Raw genomic sequence first — 21,990 nt, 5'->3', positions numbered from 1 at the left:
GTGAGTTAAACACGGGAAACAAAAACGCTCCCTGATACCCAGGTGCCAGGGTTTCATTTGAAAACACGGAAACAAAACAGCCCTTCAAGGGGGTTTTGAAAGGAGTTCCCACTCCTTAAAAATTAAAAAGCAGCAGCTTTGACTTTCTGTCCCACTTTGAGACGAAGCACAGCAGAAGGTCTGCCAAGCTCTGTGGGGCCCTCGCTGGTCACAGCTCCTCCAAGGAGCTGCAGGGGGAATTTGGTGACCCAGGACAGGCGAGTGAAGAATATCAGTGAAAGCCTTTTCCTTAAAGTTAAAACGCTCTGTCCTGGCCAAGGGAGAGCTATAAGAGCTTAGAAGGAGAAGAGCTAAAGATAAGCATTTCTGGGAAATAATACATTTATCTGGATCTTGGATGCTTTCCCAACGCGCTGGAGGAGGAAGCCTCCTGAAAAATGTAAATTCATAATAGCTTTTGCAAACAGTACGTGCTTCCTGTGCAAAACCCTTGTCTAAAGACAAACCTCAGACTAAACCCCGGTGATAGTAGGGATGTGGGAGTCCCCGGTAACGTTTAGTGCTGCTGTTTTGGAGGGCTGACACCAGCTGGATGCCCCCAGGGCTGCACTCCTCCATGCGTCCATGTGTCTTGTGGGGTGTGGGCTGCTCCTGGCTCTCCGCACACGGCGTCCTCTCTGCTAACAGCTGTTGTGCTCTGGTCACCCGGGTCCCTATTTGTGATACAAGGGCAAGCGAGATCGTAATCCACCAGTTCCTGAACATCGGACATAATTTGGAAAGCAATCTCTGCTTGGGACAGCTCTGAAGCACGGCTGTTGGTGCCACCTGCTAAAATCTTCTGACCAGAGGAGCAGATTCAGCAGAAGAGCACGAGGGTGAATGACCTGACACTGACACATGTCCCCAGGCACCGGGAAGCTGCCGCAGAGCTGCTGCTTGGCAAGAGCCTGGCTGGGAATGTGAGCCAGGATGGGTCGGGGGCTGAGCCGGAGCAGCTCACCTGCTGAGCATCTCTCTGCTCCGTGGGTGGTGAGCATCGAGCTCATGGGGTCTCGTCCCACTGTGAGAGGCCTTGAGACTTCTGCTGTCAGGGATGATGTGCTTCAACCTTCCCAAATGCATCCGTGGGCTTCCCTGGGGCTTGCCCAGGCCAGTAGTCGCTGCAGGGTTTTCCCAAAGGCCAATCAGGCTGTGGAAGGCTCCTTCAAAGCAGATGCCGTTGAGTGAACTAATGGAAGAAGGAGATTCATGTACATTAAAAGCTGGACATGAGCGAGCAATGTGCGCTCTCACAGCCTGGAAGGCCAGCCATATCCTGGGCTGCATCCAAAGCAGTGTGGCCAGCAGGTCGAGGGAGGGGATTCTGCCCCTCTACTCCGCTCTGGTGAGACCCCACCTGGAGTCCTGCACCCAGCTCTGGAGCCCTCAGCACAGGAAAGACACGGACCTGTTGGAGCGGGTCCAGAGGAGGGCCACAAAAATGACCAGAGGGGTGGAACACCTCTCCCATGCTGAAAGGCTGAGAGATTGGGTTTGTTCAGCCTGGAGAAGAGAAGGCTCCAGGGAGACCTTATTGCAGCCTTCCAGTACCTAAAGGGGGCTGATAAGAAAGACAGGGAGGGATTCTTTATCGGGGAGTGTAGCGATAGGACAAGGGGCAGATTTAGTTACAAGAAGATACAAGGAAGAAATTTTTTACAATGAGAGTGGTGAAACACTGGCACAGGTTGCCCAGAGGGGTGGTAGATGCCCCATCCCTGGAAACATTCCAGGTCAGGCTGGACGGGGCTCTGAGCAACCTGATCTAGTTGAAGATGTCTCTGCTCACTGCAGGGGGATTGAACTAGACGACCTTAAAAGGTCCCTTCCAACCCAAACCATTGTGTGATTCTATGCACCTCAGCAACTTGCATCCCCAGAGCACTGTGAAATCCAGGAGGATGTTCTAGGGGGAATCTGGGTGCAGTTGGGTGGCGTTTCAAACAGGAGACAGCACGCTGCAAGTGACTTGTACTTGGAGCGTACCCATCCCTGCGGTGATGTCTGCAGGGCTGGTGAGTGTGAACAGCACGAGCTGGTCACAAAGAAGTGGCCTTGAAAAAAATCCCCATCTGAAGGCTGAGACAACTCATCTCACTTCTTCCCTGGGGACCTTGACTCCGTTTCCAAAACGACATCTCCATCTTTCGTGCCCATGTTTTTCTGATCCTCTCCTTCTGCCAAGAGCTGGCATTTGTAGGAGCAACTCGGCTTGTCCGAATACCTCCTTTGCATGTGCAAACACAGCCGGCAACGCGCAGAGCTTGCTTCTGCTCGTGCAAAACCTCAGCATCGCCTCTTGCAAATGTAGCCTGAGATAAGGTGTCTGAAAGCCCCGAAGCTGGCTGAGAATGAGCAGTAGGAGCACCGCTAACTGCGCTCTCCTCCCTGCAGGTAATCGGGAGCTCCCTCCTCTTCATTCACGACAAGAAGGAACAGGCCAAAGTCTGGATGATTGACTTTGGGAAAACCACCCCGCTGCCAGAGGGACAAGTTCTCCAGCACAACGTGCCCTGGGTGGAAGGGAACAGAGAGGATGGCTACCTCTGGGGGCTGGACAACCTCATTCAGATCCTGACAGAGTTGTCCCAGCGTGAAGACTTGCATTAACGCCGCGCATCCGACTCTGCCACTACCCCCAACCTGCCCCCAACTGACTCTTCTGAACTGCACTACAAGACACTTTCCAGCCCTCGCCCTTCCCATTTGAAAGCTATATTCTCCCTATTTAAGGTGTTTTTGTTGTGGTTTTTTTAGGTTGTCTTGTTGGGGTGGTGTTCCGCCCCCCCCCCCCCCCCCCATGTAAATAGAGAGCTAACCTGCCAGAACAAAAGCTGAACTTGAAGCCTTGGCTTCTCGGGGTGGGTGAGAGCACACGGCCGTGCCAGCCGGCAGCAGCCCGGCAGGGGTTGCTTGGGCAAGCGCGTGCTTTGCCTATCGCGCTTCTGTCTCTTGCGCAGCCTGAATTTAAGAGGGCCTTTGAGAGGGCTGGCAGTGGAAGGAGCCTCTCCTTGCACTGGGATCTGTAGCTTTATCCCAAAAATACTCGGCGGCTGTGCCCAGGACCCTTTGGTGGCCAGGGTGCGTGAGCAAGGCGTGGAGATGGGAAAGGATACTGGAGGGGGGCCCTTTAGTTCTCTTTGCCAGCACCTTTCACCCTAGGGACGACCTGGCTGGGCCGGGTCCTTAAGAGGTGCTAGAAGGGCAGATTTGGGTGGTGGTTTGTGTTCAAGACATCCCGTGGAGTTTGCTCAGTTACTTTCAGGTGGCAGTGGAGGGTGAGGGTTTCCCTCCTGCATGGGGGCACGTGCTCAGGCACAGGTATTCACCACGGCCGGGTGCTTCCCATCCGCCTCCCCCGTGCTGGGTAACGCTTCGAGCTCCTCTCTAGAGACTCTGTTCCCCTGCTAGGAGCTGCTTCCAACCCTCCTTAGCTGGGGTCTCCATGGGAATAAAGACTTTGGGCAGGGCTGGGAGAGAGAAAAACAGCTTATAAGGGACTACTATGAGACCTAAAGTAGCCATCCAGGTTGATCAGTCTTTTTTGGCAGCAGCCAAGCACATGAGTAGAGGTAGCACCGCCAACGCCCGCACCTGGCCCAGCGTGACCCTCCCACCTGGAGCATCGCTGTAAGTTTTATCAGTGGCGGATGAAGGGTTACAGCAGCAAAGCAGCTCTCGAGGTGGCCAGGTTAGTCATCTTGGTGGAAGCAGAGTTGGGGTCAGGCATCCCTGTGCCTTCCCCTTTTTTTTTCCGCAGAGCTGGCCGACTCTGCCGCTGCTCTTCAGCGCTGGCTTCCCAGCCTGCTCGGGCTGCATGGCTGGCCTCTGCGCTCCCGTGAAAACACCCGCTTCCCTATTTAGGGTGGAGGCTATTTTTTAACTTCCTGGAACATTTGAACTAAGCGGCTTGCTTGCGGCAGAGCTGGCTCGCTAAAGGTCAGCCGGCGGGGAGGAGAGGCTGCAGGGCAAGGGAGTCCCTCGCCTTGAGGACAGAAGGCTCGTGCAGTGCTGGAGGTGGTGCTGGGAGCTCAACAGCCACGAATCCCTCCCCTGCTCCATCCCCAAACCCACCATCTCCTCCAGAGCCCCTCTGCCATCGTTCGGTAGGTCCAGCATCCTCGGTGGGGGAGGTCTTCTGGCAGCAATAAGGAGGAGGAGTTGGCCATCGAGCCATCTGCAGCCATGCCCCAGCCTCTTCCTTGAGGACTGAAGTCTCCTAAGGTTTTTCTCAGTTCATATCTCACCAGACAGATGTCTTAGCTCATCTGATGCCATTGTAAATGGTTGCACTGTTTTAGCTCTTTGCCAGGCTTTCTAGAATAGCCCATGTGGAAGTGCCTTATAGACTTGCCTCTGTTCCATTAGTGTCATGGAAAAGGTTGGGGTTTTTTTAAGTTATATTTATTTTCATCCCATTTTAATTGCACAAAACACTAAAACTTAATGCATGGAATCCCTTTTTTTTTTTTTAACTGTGTTTTTAGTTTTTAAACCATCCCTTTTCCCGCTTTGGAGAAAGGGTGTGAACAGATATGCATAGGTATATACCAGTTATCGCTGTACTTTAGCTTCAAGCTGCTCTTATATATGTATATTATTTTTTAAGCCTGTTTATAAACCAGATTCCTTGCTTCGTGGCTTTGGAAGAAGCAAATCAGATGTCTTATGCCTTTCTGGAGGCTGGAACGGTTGCTGTGAGGGATTTTCTCCACTCCCACCTCCCTCCTCGGTCATTGGGTAACACAAAGAAAAATCCAAACCGGTCTGAAACACCAACGCACAGTGCCTGTAAAAAAATACTGTAACTTTGCAAATAAAGGCATATGGGAAGCATTCTCCTGGTGTATGGTCTGCGTCCGCCCCGTGAGGCTCGTGGCAGCTTGGGAGAAACCAAGGAGCTGGCTTTTGTGTCCATGATGATTTTGGGGGGATCTGGCGGCAGCTTTGGTTACCCCAGCACACGCCAGGAGCCCCGCTGTGTAAAAGCAAGAGTAGGGGAGGACCCTGCGCCGGGGATGGATCCCGACAAACGGGAACTGGCTTTGCAGGGAGCCGGGCAGGGCGAGAGCGGAGCCAGGGCTGGGGGCGGCGGGGAGGGCACCCCCCAGGAGAGACCTGAGTTTCTCCATCCCACTTCCGCAGGGAAGCCCACCAAAGGCAGCTCCCCATCGGGAATTTTTTCAGTCTTCCTGTTTTTCGCCAGCGCGACCTTGCGGCTCCCGCTGAGCGGTTTCCGAGTGCCACCCTGCGATTTCTGTGCTCGGGGACGTCCACGCACCCGGGGGCATCGGAGCTGCCTGGCACAGCCGCACGCCTCCCCTGCTCCTCTCCCTCAGCCGCACCGCGGGCAGTGCCAAGGGGAGCGCTTGGGACCAAAGGCCACGAAAACAAACCTGGATTGGTTTTGCACTGAAGGAGAAATCGGGTTGTAGAGCCAGAAGGCAGCTCCAGCCCCTCCTGGGAGCCTGTCTGGGGGCAGACGTGGCTGAGAGGGGCGGGTGGGCTTCCCTGTAGGAAAGTCGGATTTAACACCCGCGTGCCCAGACCCTCGGGAGCAGCCCGACCCGGCCCGGCCCGGGGACCGGTCCCTGCAGCACCTCTGCCGCTCGCCGCGGCACCCCAAAAACAAACTGCAAGAGAAACTCTGCGTCTAAACTTTCCTTAAAGACCGGAAACCTCTTGCTGCGAGAAAGAACTGGTGGGATTACAGACACCAGGCTGCTATAGGTGCACTTCACGGTCTCTCGTGGGCTGTGAGAAAACCGTACACGTTTCCTACCCGGCTGGCTTGCACGCTCCTGCAGCGTCATTACCGACAGCCAGTATTTTACTTACAGCCCCAGTTCCTGGGGGCCACTGGGGGTCTCACTGGTACGCGACCCCTCTTCCTACCTGTGGAGGGAAACAAAAGCCTCTCAAACTCCGACGGATGTTGTGGCAGAGAGGGGAAGGGAAAAAAAGGGAAAGAAACCCCTCACGACTGCTGGCGTCTGCTGACCCTGAGGTTTACGCACCGGATTGGAAGGGGCAGGCGCCGGTGCCAAGTTGGGACTGCCGGCACACACCACAGCCCGAGCCCCGCTTGCCCCCCCGCCCTGGCTTTGCTGCACCCCCAGCACAAAACCCCTGCCCCTTCAGGAATTAATCAACTAAATGATTGATAAACTCAACACAGAGAAGACAGGCCAGCACTTACATTAATGCAACAAAGAAAAATTTAGATGTCGCTGAGGCTTCCACCGTTACAGCAGGGAGCGTCCCCGCACCTGCAGCGGTGCCACAGGGCTGTGGGCGGGGAGGGGGCAGCTAATTTGCTTCTGAATTATCTAATTAGGCACTGCTTGCAAGGATGAACCTCCCATAAATAAGGGGGTGCTGGGGGCTATGTGGGAGTTGCAGCTTCTGAAGGTGCAGGGCTTTGTTGTGGTGGTTGATGGGTGGCTGAGGCTGGTGGGGTGTGAGCTGTCAGTGGCACAAGCTGGTGAGGTTTTGGGGCTCTCTGGGAAGCCCCTCAAGAGGTGTTTTGTCCCTATTGTGCTACTGCCTACCCCTTCCCCAGCCAGAGCCCCTACCCTGAGAAAGGGCTGGAGGGGATCATGCTGCCTGAGCAATGGGACCTCAAATGAAGGGTCTTAAGTGCTTAAGTAAGTTGCTGCCACTTAAATACTGTGGGCTCTAAATGAAGGTGTGGGGAGGCTGGGGGGGGGGGGGGGAACAGGCTGTACCAGGGAGGGGTTTTTTTTTAATGCTGAGGTGTGGAGCAATGAAATACTGTGACTTTGGGCAACGGGGCTCTGAGCAACCTGCCCTAGCTGCAATGTCCCTGCTCAGTGCAGGGGGGTTGGACCAGATGCCCTTTAAGGGGCCATTCCAACCCAAACTATTCTATGATTTGGGGCTGGTGCTGCCAGCAATGGGCCTCCAGCAATCTGCTCCCTGCAGAGCCCTCGCTGTCACCCCCGGGAGCGAGGTCAGTCTGGGGACCTGGAAGCTGGCAACAGCCCCTGTGGGTTTCACCCGGGGCCCACCGTCCCCCTCCCGCCGCAGCTCTGCCGAGGGTGCTGGGTGCGGCGGGCTGGGGGGAAGCGGGAGCTGCCGCCTGCTTCTGCATCTCGCCCCAGGGGTCTCGGTGCTGCGGGGGGTGCGTGGCAGGGGTGGCTTTGCAGGGGGGGTGCCAGGGTGGCCAAATAGTATCGGGGGTGGGGGGGTAGCGCTTAGCAGCCTGGGGATGCTTTTCACCTCGGCCGCCCTGGCCTGGAGATGCGCCTGACAGCTCTAGGTCCTTGCTGGTTTGGAAATAACGTGCGTGCTGATGCCCTGCTAGCGCGGGGGGGAGGCTTATGCACCCTTCCAGGCTTCGGTGGGGAGCGCTCTTGTCGGCTTTTAACCCCCAAACGGGGCTGTGCTCAGGCTGCTCCTTTCTAGCCGTACCTTAAAAACGCTCCCCACGCTCCCCTTGCCGCGGTCACGCGTGGGGTGGGAGCGGGCTCCCCGGCGCTTCCCGCGGCGGCCGGGAGGTGGCGGTGCTGCCGCGGCCCAGGAGCGCCCGGCCCAGCCCGACGGCCCCGGCGGGCGTGGGGAGCCTTTCCCCGCGGGAAGGGGGACGCCCCGCTGGAGCAGGGAGCTGAAGAGCTTCGCGCTGCCCGCATCCTATTTCTGGGTAGAGACTCCTGTTTCTGGGAGTGAGGGTTCTGGGGGGAAAAAAATGCCTCCCCGCGCCAGCCCCAGCCCCCGTGCCCCCCGGGCGAGCAGAGGCAGGGGGCTGAGAGCCAGCCCCTGCCACCCCCAGGGTGAGAGCCAGCTTTTCACCCTTGACTTATAGTCCCTGGTCTCCTTTAGGTCTGCACTTGGTTTTCTTCTGCAGCTTTAAAATATCTATTCTTCATGGTTGTGAAATATGAAAAACAACATTCAAAATTAAAAAAACCCAACCAACCAAACCAAAAAAACCACCACCTGCAAAAGAGGAAGGCAGGCAAGGCCCTGCTGTAGGATCTGTGGGTTTGGTTTATGCTTTTCCTGCATGGTTTTAAGTCCATGGAAGTGGTCATGCTCAGCCCCCACTAGCAGCATGAGATGCCCATCCTGGGGCCGCAGGGATGGGCCCCGTCATGCCCAGGACTCTCTGTCACCCACTCCCATGGTGGGGCTGGGGGCACGGGGCTGCCACCTCCTGCACCTCTGGCCCCTGAGCCGCCACGAGTGATGGTCTCCAGCCAGACACTGGAGCATGCAGAGGCGGCTTTATGTGGGGTTTTACTGCTCTGAGAGCTGCCCCAGGGGCTGGTGCTGCTTTTAGACTGGGCAGGTTTTCTCTTTCCATCCCTACCTCTCTCCTCACCCTTAGGCGACCCATCTCGCATGGCTCCTGCTCCTCTCCAGGACAAAACTGTGCGTCCACCCCAGAGCAGCCGGGGAGCACGGGAGAGCTGCCGCTGGTACGGCTTTGGACAGAGAGCCTATGGAGGAAATCCCACTCAGGACAGCACTGGAGGAAACTCTGCAAAAGATGCACTTCTTGGGCCCCACCAGTTCATCCTGCTGCCAGCACCCGTCCGCTGCCTGCTCGGGGCTGGTGCCTTCTGTTTGCTGGGACTCTGTGTCTCCTGCCGCTCGTTTGGTGTGTATTAATAACGTCAGTCCTGCAAGCTCTGGCGTCAGCTCCCTCCCCACCACCGGGGTGTTCAAACACACTTTCCCTAGTGTAAAAATCTTACACTTGACACCATGCGGACAAAGGAGCACGAAGGGAAATATCGGCACAGGTTTACTCGAACAGCTGAGGAGAGCCAGAAAACAAAAAGCAAGTACTTTGATTTCTAACAACTGCCCTCCCTGTCAGAAGGTGCTTTTGCTCCAAGATGTTCTGTATGCTGCTTTCCATGGCAAGGATCCAGGGACTTCTCCTGCAGGGACACACACCGAGCTAGTTCTGTTGAAAAAGTGGCGTTTGGGTTGGATAAGGGAATGTGAAAAGGAAAAACAATGTAAGTCTGTAGCAGTGAGGTGGAGAAACGTTACAGTTCTGGTTCCCCCTTGCAAAGAATCTGTGGCTAAAAAACCCATTTCCCACTGCAGTGCTGTCAGTGCAGTATTGTTTGCAAGTGCTAAATTCACACTTCATTTCTTTTTACGCCCCCAAAAAAGCGAGGGGAGAAGGCAGTACCTGCGGGAAGGGCTTTGCAGGACGCTAACACCACGCGCAGGCGGGCAGCCCCTCGCGATGGTTTGCCGTAGCTTCGGGTACCGCACCTGCCCGCGTGCTCCGCTGGAAACCCGCGCCGGAAAAATCCCTCCCGTGCCTGCCCTCGGCCGCGCAGCGGGACGCAGGGATGCCTGCTCTTACTCGCTGACCTCCGCGGGGGTTACAGCAACGCGGCTGGAGAGGGGCACCGCGCTGCCCGCCTGCTGCCGCCACGGCTCGCCTGGGCTTCCGCCGGCCGTCCCCGCGGAGCGCCGGTGGAGGGGACCGCGTTTGGGTGTCAGCGGTGGGTCTGTTGGCCGTGGGGTTTGCAGGGAGCGGGAGGGAAACGCCTGGCAGAGCAAACCTGCAGCCCGGCGGGGAGGGCCCAGTCGGGGCTGTGCAAAGGTGGGGGAGGCCGGGGAGTGCCCCTGTCTTGCGTCCCACCCTCCCAGCCCTGGTGGCACGGGCCCCTGCAGAGCTGCCGGTGACGCCCGTGGCATTCCCCTTCATCTTGCTGTGGTGTAAACGGGGTGAAAAGCTGAAGTGCCGAAGCGTGAGGAGGGCCACCGGCAGCATGGGCGGTGACCGCCGCACGCCTGGGCTCAGCCGGCGCTGGCACCGGTCACGGCATCCCCAGCAGCACCCAGAGCCTGCATGGGCCGGCTCGGGTGCTCCCTTATCATCAAAGACCCCATCACCTCTGAGTGTCGCATCGCATGAGGACATCACCGGCTTGCTCGGGCATCCCCGTGTTTTCCTTTAGGAGGGGTGGCCCGTGGGCTGCCGTGCCCCAGGGGAGCAGCTACCCCAGACCTGCACAAACCAAAAGAGAGCCCCATCACCTGGCAAGAGTGGAGACTGCCTGTGTGACCGGCAGCCACTGCTGAAGGAGCATCCTCCCGGCCTTTTCGGCAGCTCCTGGAGCAGAGTTAAGGGCAGCCCTTTGAGGCTGCGGCCTGCACGGAGTCCCCATCGGCCCGTCGCTGCCGTTCCTACAAACGCCCATCCGGCACTGTACGGACTGGGGGATGCTTGCTTGTTTTCCTTCTCGAAGACGCATCCCTAGGCTTTTGTGGAGAGGCTGTTTGTGTGCCTGATTTGGCCTAATTTTACTCTGCTGTTCCACCTCTCACCCCCAAAAAGACAAGACCTTCGTGGGACAGACGAAGATGCCACTGCCGGGCCACGGAAGACTAAGGCTGGAGAGCGAAGCGGCGCCGTGGTGGCTCACGGGCAGTCATTGCGCGACGAAGCAGAGGTCCCCGAGGTCATACGCTGGTGACGGGGGTGTAGCACGCGCCTGTTGCAACCCCCTCAGGTTTGGGAAACGTGAAAGCTGCCGTGCAGGTGTGTTTCATACCGTTAATATTCGCTGGAGTGGAGACGGGTTGGGAGGGCTTAGTAAACCATCCTTCTCTGTCTCCTTACTCCTGCCCTAACTGGGAAAAGAGCAGCAGCCCTGAAAAAATAAGTGTTTTTTGCTGGTGAGCAAAGATCCTCACCTTGCTTTGGCTGGATGACCCTCGTGGGAAGAGGCCATCTTGCATGCACAAGTTGCAGGTTTGGTCTTTCCTTGTGACCCCCATCACAGCTAGACGTGGGGCTGGTGCACCCAAAAACCCCCCCGGTGCCCGCCTCTCTGCAGGAGGCTCATCCTCTCGGCCACGCTCCCGTGCTGGTGGCTCAGCTGTGTTTGCCCCCCTGGCCTCCAGCAGCAGGGTTTCCCCAGCGCCGAGGCAGCTCTGCTATAATCACACACACGGGAATGCTCGCCTTCCCCTTAAAAAGCATCTTTGGGGTCATTAGATGCAGCCTTTTTCTAAAATTAGACCTCCGGGAAATTCATTTCCGAGAATAGACCTTTTCCATTTGGGGAAGAAACAGAAGAGGCCTTGGAGTCAGCCTGAGCCCTTAATTCCACTTTCTCCTGAGCCGGAGCGGCTCGGCGGGGTTGGAGGCAACTGAAGGTGCATCAGCACCCAGCAGCTTTGTGCCTGCGCCCCGGGGTGGCCGCGGGCTCCAGGCGGGCAGCACGGCCCCGCACGGCAGCCCCCCCGGCGTGGGCAGGAGCAGCATCGTAGCCGGCACGACCATGAGCAAGCCACTGCCATGCTGAGCCCCACGGGGCACAGATTTTGGGCTGCTCGAGTTCTGGCGGAAGGCGCACCTCTAAATATCTCCGGCGGCGCTGAGAGTGACGCTGGCACCGTGGAGGGGCAGCCAGCAGAGCCAGGCTGGCTGCATCCCTCCCCGGACATAAACACCCGGTAGTTTAAAATGTTAATACTTGGAATAACGTCTGGTGGTGAAAGAGAGCCAGACCGTGTTGGTTTTTATGTGTGTTTGCATGCACTGGAGGGGAACGCGGAAGCCGCGGCAGGCAGCAAGCCTCCCCTCAACGGCAGCTGCTCCGTGTCAGCCGGCGATGGCCACCGCCTGGGCTACCGGCAGGAGCCAGAGCTCCCCACGCCGAGGGCTGGTGAAGGAATCCCTGCCGGCACTGGCGCTGCCTGTGGGCTCCTGCTGCGGGGTGTAGCATTTCGGCTTTTCCTGGCAGGCTCAGCCTGGGGGTGGTTTTGTCCCCCCACTTTGCCCACCTCAGCAGGCAGGACTGAGCAGGGAGCGGAGAAAGAGTGAATAAGTGTGTCGACCCAAGACTCAGTCCAAAGGTACTTAGGGATGTGGGGGGTGATGCCATATTTTAGTGCACGGTGCTCTGGCTGCATCTTCACTTCCTCTGGGAACACATTTAACGGGCCCTAGATGCAAGCGCACCCTCCTGCTTGGCTTGCAGCTCGCATCCTCTTCCAGAGGGCTGAGATTTTCCTTCGCAAACAAGCTCCGAAGTAGCCTGTAATTGTAATATTAGCTTCTAGGATCAGTTGCTACCTGCTCATAGCTGCATTCACACCTGAACGTATATTTGGAGTGCATGACTTGAAGATCACAGAATCATTAAGGTTGGAAAAGACCTTTAAGGTCATCCAGTCCAACCACCAACCCAACACCACCATGCCCACTAAACCATAGCCTGAAGTACCACGCCTATACGTTTTTTGAATGCTTCCAGTGATGGTGACTCCACCACCTCCCTGGGCAGCCTGTTCCAATGCTTGACCAAAGATGTTGAGACAGTACTTGTATACCTTGCAATAACCCTCCTTTGCAGGGATATTATTTTTTTTAATGGTTGCTCAGGCTAGTTTGAACAGATTATAATCGAGATTACATTTTTTTAAATATATATCTCTAAATGATATCATTTAGAGATAGGCTATGGTTTAGTGGGCATGGTGGTGTTGAGTTGGTGGTTGGACTTGGTGATCTTAAAGCTCTGACGGAGCTGAGCTTGGTTTGGGGAGGTGGATGAAAGGGAGGGTAGTTTTTCCTGTTGCATGGTGGTTGCTGGAGGGGGAGTTTTCTGGGCACCCCATTGCTGTGCTGCATTGGTTGGGTGCTACAGCAGGGGCTGTAATGGTGCTGTGAGGGCATCTGGGCAGGCTCTGCTCTTGGGCTGTGGGGGGTGAGCCAGTTCGCACCTGAAATCGGGGTGGGAGACGTGCGGTGGCCGTGTGCCTCCCCTGGGGCTGCATGGTGTGGAGGAGGTGGGTGGGCAGGCAGGGGATCTGCCCAGGCATGCGGCATGGGGCTTGGGGCAGGGTGGCCGTGGGCTTCGGCTGTGTGCTGGGGCTGGGCAGCTGGAGCCGCTCTGGTCGGGCTCCTGCCCACCCAGGGGATGCTGGAGAAGGGCAGAGCAGGGCTGTGTTGGGCATTTCCAGCTCTTTGGGCGCTCAAGGTTTGCCAGCTGCTGTCTCCTGGCAAGGGTCAGCATATTGTGGGGCAAGTGCCCCAGGAACCCACTGGTCACCCCGTTCCCTGGCTTTCTGGGTGATGGTGCTGTCTGGCTTCAAGGCTGCTCTCAGAACGGGGGTTTTGGTGTCTGCTCCAGCAGAGCTGGTGCTGCTGCTGCCCATCTGAGGAGCCAGCAGAAGCTGCGGGCTGTGCTCATCACCTCTCTGCCTCTTTTAACCACCTGAAAACCGCCTGGGTTTCTGCCCACTGATGCCAGAGCGTCCCCGAGATGTGGCTGTCAACAGCCCGCAGAGCTGAAAAGCTGCTGGGGATGCTTGTTCCTCCAGGTGAGGGAAAGACCTGTTCTCGTGATGGTGCTTGGATGAGGATAAGGCATGGAGGCTTTCCCTATGGCTTATCTGCCTTCACTAAGCTCCTGTTTTCGACTTTCCTTTTGTGCGAAATTTTTTTTATTTTTATTTTTTTCCCTCCCCTTCTGAAATGATTGCATTAGCAGGGCTTTAAAGACATCATTTCAAGGTAATTATCCCAGATCTCTCTAGCGGATTTGCCACGTGATGGTGTGTCTGTATGGGTGTACTAATAGTATCATAATATTATATATCAAGGATTTGGGGCATTGATGGAGCGAGAGGCTTCCCCTTTCCCAGCGGGGCTGCAGGCACCCCAGGGGCGGCTGAAACCCGTCTTCTGTGAACCCTGCCTGGGCGAGAGGTGGGGCGATGGCTGCAGCCCTTGCCTTCCCGAGGGGCCGGGATGGCGAGCGTGAGGTCTCCTGCGCGGGGGACGGTTGGTGTTGGACGAGCTGCTTGAGTAAACCCGTGTTTGCAAGGAGCCTTCTACAGGGGTGAGGCACCCAAGCAGGGCCGGAGATGCTTGGCAGCCTGGAGGCTGCCTGTGTGCCAATGTTTGGTGTCAAAACTACTCGGTTGTGGACATTCATATGAATGAGCAATTGCTTAGAGAGTTTTGACCCCTGCTCGTCCCAAAAAAGCCCGAGGGAAGCCCTGACAAGTCCAGCCGGGATCTGCCATGTGTTTCCCCACCTGCGGGGGCTTTAGGCAGTGGCACTTTGGGGCGTTGCACGTCGCAGGAGGAGCAGCGAGCGTGACGTATGGACGGTCAAAACCTGCAGAGGTGTTTTGACGGGCTGTCAGCCCTTGCAGCAGAGCTGCCTTTCATGGGAATGCTCCCCTGCGACGGCTCTGCCACCTCCAAGGTCCGCTCCGCTGGGGCGTGCGTGGCCAAGCCCTGGGCACGGGGAGCAGGGACAATATGCCTGGAGTCATTTTTGAAGTGTTAAAAGTGCAAAGAAAACCCAGGCAAGAAGGGTTGGTGTGTGCACAGGGGAACGGCAGGGCGGCTTTTCCCCCTCCCTCACCTCTGTTTCAGAGGTGTGGGTAAGGCTCCTCACCAGCACCCTGCTCCCCTCTAAGGCTCTGGATCGCTAATTCCTTAAGAAAGCTGCGCCCTGGCCCCTGCCTCCTCCCCCCAGGTGATGCTGGTGTGGGATGGCGTCTACTGGATGCTCTCCACCACCCAGCTGGTGGGAGGAGGAAGACCCATTTTGATCCAGAGCTGATGGGGTCTCTCCAGGCTACATAAAGAGACTGTGCATTTCATTCCAGCTGTCCAGCAATAGAATATATTTAACTTAAAAAAACCAAAAAACAAAAAAACCCCACGGTATCAAAACACAGCGAGTCACAACCCAATACTCGGTGATATCAATAGGCGTACAAATGTTTCTCTGTAACCCCTCAGTTTCGGCTCCGACACGAAAATGAAAGGTGGGCTCCCCATGAGGGTGCAAACGGCACAGGTGGGCATGCACCTGTTCCCTCCTTCCTAGGGTGGAAAAACCCGGTACGCCCAAGCATGGCAAAACCAGAGAAAACATGGACTCAAGCCGGTGACGGAGAACTTATCCCCCTCCCAGGTGGTGGAGCAGCGCCTGCGTCTGTAGGGGTGTGGTGGGTGGAAAAGGGGGTGCGGGTCAGGGTGGGATCACTTGCTGGGTGTTTGGAGGAGTATTGCTGTCACCTCCAGGCAGTGCTGGTGGAGGTGTGCCCCTGTTTTGATCCCGAGCCCACATGTGCCATTCCCTTTGACCTGCCTGCTGGAAGCATCCTTAGAGCTGGAAGATGGTTTGAGCTACTCTCGCCTTGTCAGTCCTGGGGTCTACGTGAAGCCTTCACATCCCACCGCACCATTTCGGTGGAGGGGACGGGGAGGTGTTTCTTCCCTCTGGCTAGTGGGTGGGTGCAAGAGAAGCAGGCTGAATATTACAGCATCACAGAATCATTAAGGCTGGAAAAGACCTTTAAGATCATCAAGTCCAACCACCAACCCAACACCACCATGCCCATTAAACCATGTCCCAAAGCACCATGTCCACACGTTTTTGGAATGCTTCCAGTGATGGTGACTCCACCACCTCCCTGGGCAGCCTGTTCCAATGCTTGACCACTCTCTCTGTAAAGAAGTTTTTCCTATTACCCAGTCTAAACCTCCCCCTGTGCAACTTAAGGCCATTTCCTCTCGTCCTATTGCTTGTTACTTGGGAGAAGAGACCAACACCCACGTCGCCACAACCCCCTTTCAGGTAGTTGTAGAGAGCGATAAGGTCTCCCCTCAGTCTCCTCTTCTCCAGACTGAACAACCTCAGTTCCCTCAGCCGCTCCCCATAAGACTTGTGCTCCAGACTCCTCACCAGCTTCGTTGCCCTTCTCTGGACACGCTCCAGCACCTCAATGTCCTTCTTGTAGTGAGGGGCCCAAAACTGAACACAGGATTCAAGGTGCGGCCTCACCAGTGCCCAGTACAGGGGCATGATCACTTCCCTGCTCCTGCTGGCCACACAATTTCTGATACAGGCCAGGACGCTGTTGGCCTTCTTGGCCACCTGGGCACACTGCCGGCTCATGTTCAGCCGGCTGTCAACCAGCACCCCCAGGTCCCTTTCCGCCGGGCAGCTCTCCAGCCACTCCTCCCCAAGCCTGTAGCGTTGCATGGGGTTGTTGTGGCCGAAGTGCAGGACCTGGCACTTGGCCTTATTAAACCTCATACAGTTGACCTCGGCCCATCAATCCAGCCTGTCCAGGTCCCTCTGCAGAGCCCTCCTACCCTCCAGCAGATCAACACTCGCACCCAACTTGGTGTCATCTGCAAACTTACTGAGGGAGCACTCGATCCCCTCATCCAGATCATCGATAAAAATACTGAACAAGACCGGCCCCAGAACCGAGCCCTGGGGAACACCACTTGTGCCCGGCCACCAGCCGGATTTAACGCCGTTCACCACAACTCTCTGGGCTCGGCCATCCAGCCAGTTCTTTACCCAGCAAAGAGTAAACCCGTCCAAGCCACAAGCCACCAGTTTCTCCAGGAGAATGCTGTGGGAGACACTGTCAAAGGCTTTACTAAAGTCCAGGTAGACAATGTCCACAGCCTTTCCCTCATCCACTAGGTGGGTCACCTGGTCATAGAAGGAGAAAAGGTTGGTGAAGCAGGACCCGCCTTTCATGAACCCATGCTGGCTGGGCCTGATCCCTTGGTTGTCCTGCACATGCCCTGTGAGCACCCTCAAGATGTACCTCTCCATAATCTTCCCTGGTACTGAGGCCAGGCTGACAGGCCTGGCTCTAGTTATGTGTATGGATGACAAGAGGAGGAAGAATGGCTTGTGGGTGGTATGGGCTCCTGTGGGATTCACTGTAACTAACCCCACTGTCACCTGGGGTTTTATAGCACGCTGGTCCCATGGGGGGATGGAAACGCTGAGTGCCAGTTTGGAAAATAAATTGCAGCGCTACGTGAAAGTGCATTGTGTGTGTGTGAGCCCGGAGAGAAGTCAGCTAGAAAACACAAGGGTGTGTTACCATGCCATGGTTAGCAAGTGCGTGGGAGAAGCCATTGCTTTTGACTGGGAGGAATATCGGACCTAGGCAAGCTTATAGCTTTTCTTGTGTTTGGGCTTTAAATGTCAATCTTGATGGTGTCTTGTAGAGGGTGCAGTTTGGGTTGAATAGTAATAAAACACATTCTGGCTAGAGTGTATGCATATACGTGAACTGCAGGGTCATCCCAAAACAAGTAGGAGGCAAGGGTGGAATAAAACAGCCCCCTGAAGAATGACGAGACCGTGACTCTTCAGTTTCAGCTCAGCACGATACCCCTGCATCACGGTGAGACTACGACAAGGGGCGATTTCCAGCAGAACCGAAAGATCTTTAATCAAACGTGTGACAGTCGATGCACGTAGGGAGGAACATGCGGCTTTGTCTCGGGAAGCACAGGATGCAGCACAGATGGAGGCACCTCGCGCGTCCAACACTCCCAGCCGTACGGCTGCGTGCCAGAGCCGTTCCCGGCACAAAGCCCCACTGACTTTCCCGGCTGCGGTTGCTGGGCCCGCAGCTGAGAGCGATGCCCACCCCGCTGCGGCAAGCGCTGTCAGGCGGGCGAAGGGCCGGGAGGGCGGGGGCCATCTTCCATAGCACCTTGTCCACGGTAAGTATGGATTTGGCAACACCAACGAACTTAGAAAAAATGCTAACGTACTCTGCATTGAAATGGTTGGGCTGACCCGGAATGGAACTGGTTTACGACCGGCCAGAAATTTCAAAAATATGTTTGGTTTGGTTCCTACCTGGAATTGCTTTCCGCCGAGTAGTAAATCAGCTGTTCGGCCCGGCTGGGTTCAAGTACCAAGGAACTATTTCATTAAAGCCCTTTTTTTGAGAAAGCTGGTTTTCACAATCAGGAAAGAGCAGCAGAAAATAGTGTGTTTCTGGCAGATGAGGGTGAAGCAATCGCATTTATTCTTCGTTACCTACTATCTCTCTTTAGCTGTAAAACTTGCATCTAAAACATCTATATTTATATAGCAGAAGATGATATCGGGATAGCCTGGTGCCATGCGCCTTCGATCAGACCAAGTGTCCGCCGGCTGCGACCTCTCGCTGCGTCGGCGAGGAGGCAGGGGTTGGCGGGCAGTGGCGGCGTGGCGTGACGCGGCGGGCGCTAGCGGGACGGCATGACACGGCTCCCGCAAGCGGAGTCATCCAGCCGCGGTGTTTGCGGGTGTCCCGGAGGAGGTGGCCTCCCTCTGCGGTGCTCCGGAAAGAGGTGTAAAAGAGCTGGGTGATTAATTTGGACCTAAAGAGAAAGACAGGCACTGCTGATGGGGGAAAGCGCCAAATTAGCTCTCATACCTGTGTCTTCACTGCGTGGCTCTCCTCACCAGTGCAGGAACTGTGGGCACCACGCACGTACCTCCGGCTTGCTGCCGGCTTCCCCACCACTCGAGCGGACGGGCTCTGCCTGGTCTCATGAGGAGAGGAAAAACAAGTCGGGGGTTGATATTAAGGATGGGACCGAGCACACCCCCCCTTATGACCACTAAGGCTTGAAATCCCATCTGTCCCCTCCGGCTTCCCCAGCCCTGCCCTGCGGCTCAGCCTCTGAGCCCGCTGCAGCCCGCGTCTCCCCGCTGCTTGCCACAGGGTGACCTGAAACCAGGCTCAGGGGCTTGCCATCGCCCGAGGGCATCCTGCTGTTCACGCCTGGGCTGGGGGGAGCTTGGGGGTGCTGGTTTAATCGGGACTATTGGAAAAAGCAGAGGTTTTTACCATCGTTATTACTGCAGTGGGGCAGCTTTGGGGAAAATGCAATTTGGTGCTTGCTCCCTGGTAGCAAGGCCAATCTATAAAGCTGCTCCTGTCCTAAAGCAGAGGGTGGGAATCTGTCTAGCGCTAATTAAAATCGACTAAGCAAATCCCCACAACAGGCAGAAATAAGTCCTTTTGTCCTGGGTGTTGATTTGACAGACATCAGAGTCTCTGGAGTGGTGTGTTGGCTGTTTTCTCAGCTTCACCAAGTTGACAGAAAGGTCAAAAATAAGAAAAAATTTTAGACAGCAAAACCCCTGAATCCCGCACCTCTCCTGTGTGGGGCTGCTGGTGCCAAACTCCCTCATGCAATAAATGCAGGCAGCATACAGACGTAACTGAAGCAATGCTCTCTGGAGACCCGCGGCAGTCCCGGGGAAGGGCAGCATTTCCATAGAAGTTCTTCCCCGACTAATCCAATTCTCCCATCCTCACTACAGCATGCAGACAGCCAGCACCAAGTGTGGCCAGAAAAGCCAGCAGAACCCTGGCCGTGCCGAAAAGGAGCTGCTCCCGCCATTTTTTGTTCCTGGGGTACCTTTGGTACGGACACTGGGTCTCTGCCCTGTCCGAGCAGCTCCCAGCTGGGATGGGGCATCCGCTGTGGTGTGACATCTGATGCCCCAGGAGACACCATTCGGGGCAGCTGAATGCCCTGTGAAAATGTCAGCCTGTTTAACCCTTGCCAGACTGAGACTTCTCATACTGCTTGTGCACTAAATGTTTAAATCCATCTTCTAAAAGTGAATCTGTCTTCACAGGCACCAGAACAAGCCACACTTGGCTGCTCCTGTTTCAGAGCTTCTACACCCAAAGGCTCAGTCTGGTTTCTTTTCAATGCTTCCACCAGCGGACCTTAGCTTGTCTGCAGAGGCTCCTGTACATCCATCCCGATACCACGGCACAACTCGACGTTCAGGCAGCGTTTGGAGTTTGCACTTGAACCAGCCATTCTGTCTTGGCAAATGCGAGGGGTAACTATTGCTCTTGGTCATCACGCTCGCTGCAGCTGAGCTAGCAAGTTGTTTGAGAGGCTTCATGACTAGTTATAAATGTCAAAAAAGAGTTCTCACCGATGATAGCAGCAGCTTGTGAAGGTGTTTTCCAACTGTGCTACTGATGCTCTGTTTGCTCGTGGTTAGGATCCTATTTGCCCCTTACTTTCCCAGGTGACAAATGAAGGAGCAGAGCTTCTCTGCCCCACAGTAAACGCTGGGGCTCAATTCTGAACATCTGCATGGTCCTGCAAGCCACAGAGCTGCAGGTGCTACAGCACTGGTCACTGAGCGGCCACCCTCTCAACTGGTCCTTTTGGTAGGAATGCTCAAAGAGAGCCGCAATTATTGAACGTCACAAGCAGAAATCCTTTCGGTGATTGCTGTGGCAACGCTAATATTGAGGATCTCAGCCCTTGGCTTTAATGCAGATGTCAGATGGCGCTTGGGGCTGCAGTCTCCTGGCTTGCAGCAAAGGCTGGTGGTCCCAAAGCTCCCGACTCTCTGCCCCTTTCTCCTGGTCAGGCAGCCCAAAGCTTTTTATAGCGCACAGTCTTCGAAGGGTGGGGTGAAAAAAAGTTTGTCGTCAGCTCCGATGCCTGCGCTGTATAAACTCGCATGGTTCAGACAGATCCTGTCCCACCACAAGTTAGCTGGGACTGTGGATTATGCTTTCTCTTTAGCCCTGGAGAAGGGCTTCATGAGCTGGGAGAGCAGCGGGGTATTGGTGCCTGCCTTCCGCAGGCTGTGGGCTCACAGCGAATCGTGGGCGTTGGGGAGGTGGGAAACTTCCTGGGAGGGAAGGTCCCGCATGAAATCCAGTGCATCTCCAACCATCAGGAGAGCGCCTGGGGGTATGGGGAGGTTAAGCCATGTTTCCTGCTGGTATAAACACTAGAGGAGCTTCCTACCCCACCAGGTCCCCAGGGGGATCACCGAGAGGCACCCTGCCCAATTCAGGGCCCTCCTGCCCCCTCGGCGGGCAGCTGTCCTGCTCAGTGTACCCCTGTGATGCCTCCGGGGGCTAAACACGCAGCGCACGGCCGGGCGTTTTTGAAGCCGGGCAGGCATTTCTGCGCTTTCTGACTGCAGGCGGTCAGGCAAAGGAGACACGCGTGCTCAGGGGCACTTGCTGCTGTTCGACTTCTCAGCCCCCTCTGCAACAAGTTGTATTTCAGCTGACAGAATCTGCTCTGCACGGAAGACGAAAACGTGCCTTAAAAGCAAACCGTCGAGCTAGGAGAGGCCGGGAGCTTGTAGGGCAGCGGGGTTTGCTGCCGTCCCCGTGCCCACCGGCTGCGCCTCTGCGGGAGCGATGGGCTGGAAGCGGGTCTCGGCTCTTTCATGCTCGGGTGCCTCCCAGTTTTGGCAGCGGGTTTGTGTGAAGCTCCTCTCGCTGGGAGGACCCTCCCCGGGCGAGAGCAGCAGCCCGGTTTTGCCCTCTTTCGGCAGGGCTCCTCCCGCCACCTTTTTGGGGTGGAAAAGCAGCCAGGCGCTGCCACTAGGTCCCCCCGACCGGGCTCCTCCAGCCAGGACCCCAGGGATCACCCCGCCTGGATGCCCAGTTTAGCTCTGCACATCGTGTGTTTAGATCACGAAAACACAGCCCTGCCCCATTTGTGTGCGCCTTGCAACCACGACCGCTACCAAGCACCTGGTTGGTACCAGGTCGCGATCCTCGAGCTTTGGGCACTTACCCCGGGGAAGCGGAGCGGGGACGCCGCTTCAGCCAGCAGGACACACCGTGCTGTAAGGGGATCCATTTCCGAAGCACAGAGATGCTTCCAGCAAGGCCTTTTCAGGGGGAGGAGGGGAAAATCCTCTTTTTTTGGCTCCCCCAGTGATGTTTTATGCTAGAAGCTTTTGACAGCACGTGGCTGTGCCCACCACCCTAGAGGTAAGGCGCTGCGGGGCACCGGTCCCGTGCTAGATAAAGTCCCCCCAGGGGCCGGCGGGAGGTCTCTTCTTCACATGGTGCCGGTGGATGGAAGCAGGAGATGGCCCCAGTCAGTTCAGCAGTACAATACGATTTACAGCAAGCACGTTTCTCAAGATATCTGCAAGGACAGAGCTTCACTGAGCATCATATATACACAGACAGCAGAGGATGCTGGGCTGAGCCCACCGCTACCATGAAGCAGTCATGGACGGACTCTCAGGACGGGGAAAAAGTACCACTGGTTTGCTTTTACATACTGTACGTGTATCTATTGATAGCTCCTTGGTGTTTGATGTTCACAGCCAGTTTCCTTTAACGATGAGCGTAAAAAGGAGGCAAAAC

At 56.1% G+C, this 21,990-nt stretch overlaps 2 protein-coding genes across 2 annotated transcripts in view; both read left to right on the top strand.

Annotated features, from left to right (window-relative positions):
- ITPKB (inositol-trisphosphate 3-kinase B) overlaps window positions 1-2,652 on the top strand; it is a gene marked incomplete at both ends in the record, with an annotated part of 70,406 nt that extends 67,754 nt beyond the window's left edge. Inside the window, one exon of the mRNA XM_081997388.1 lies at window positions 2,437-2,652. Coding sequence (XP_081853514.1) covers window positions 2,437-2,652 — 216 coding nt within the window. The remainder of the gene's footprint in view (window positions 1-2,436) is intronic.
- Window positions 2,653-17,470: 14,818 nt separating this feature from the next.
- Window positions 17,471-21,990, top strand: part of PARP1 (poly(ADP-ribose) polymerase 1) — a gene marked incomplete at both ends in the record, with an annotated part of 30,333 nt that continues 25,813 nt past the window's right edge. Inside the window, 2 exons of the mRNA XM_081998603.1 lie at window positions 17,471-17,554; window positions 20,454-20,563. Coding sequence (XP_081854729.1) covers window positions 17,471-17,554; window positions 20,454-20,563 — 194 coding nt within the window. The remainder of the gene's footprint in view (window positions 17,555-20,453; window positions 20,564-21,990) is intronic.

The sequence above is a fragment of the Phaethon aethereus genome (genome assembly GCF_964289735.1).
Source record: "Phaethon aethereus genome assembly, chromosome: 3".
Lineage (NCBI taxonomy): Eukaryota > Metazoa > Chordata > Aves > Phaethontiformes > Phaethontidae > Phaethon > Phaethon aethereus.
This window is presented reverse-complemented; position numbering and strand designations above follow the sequence as displayed.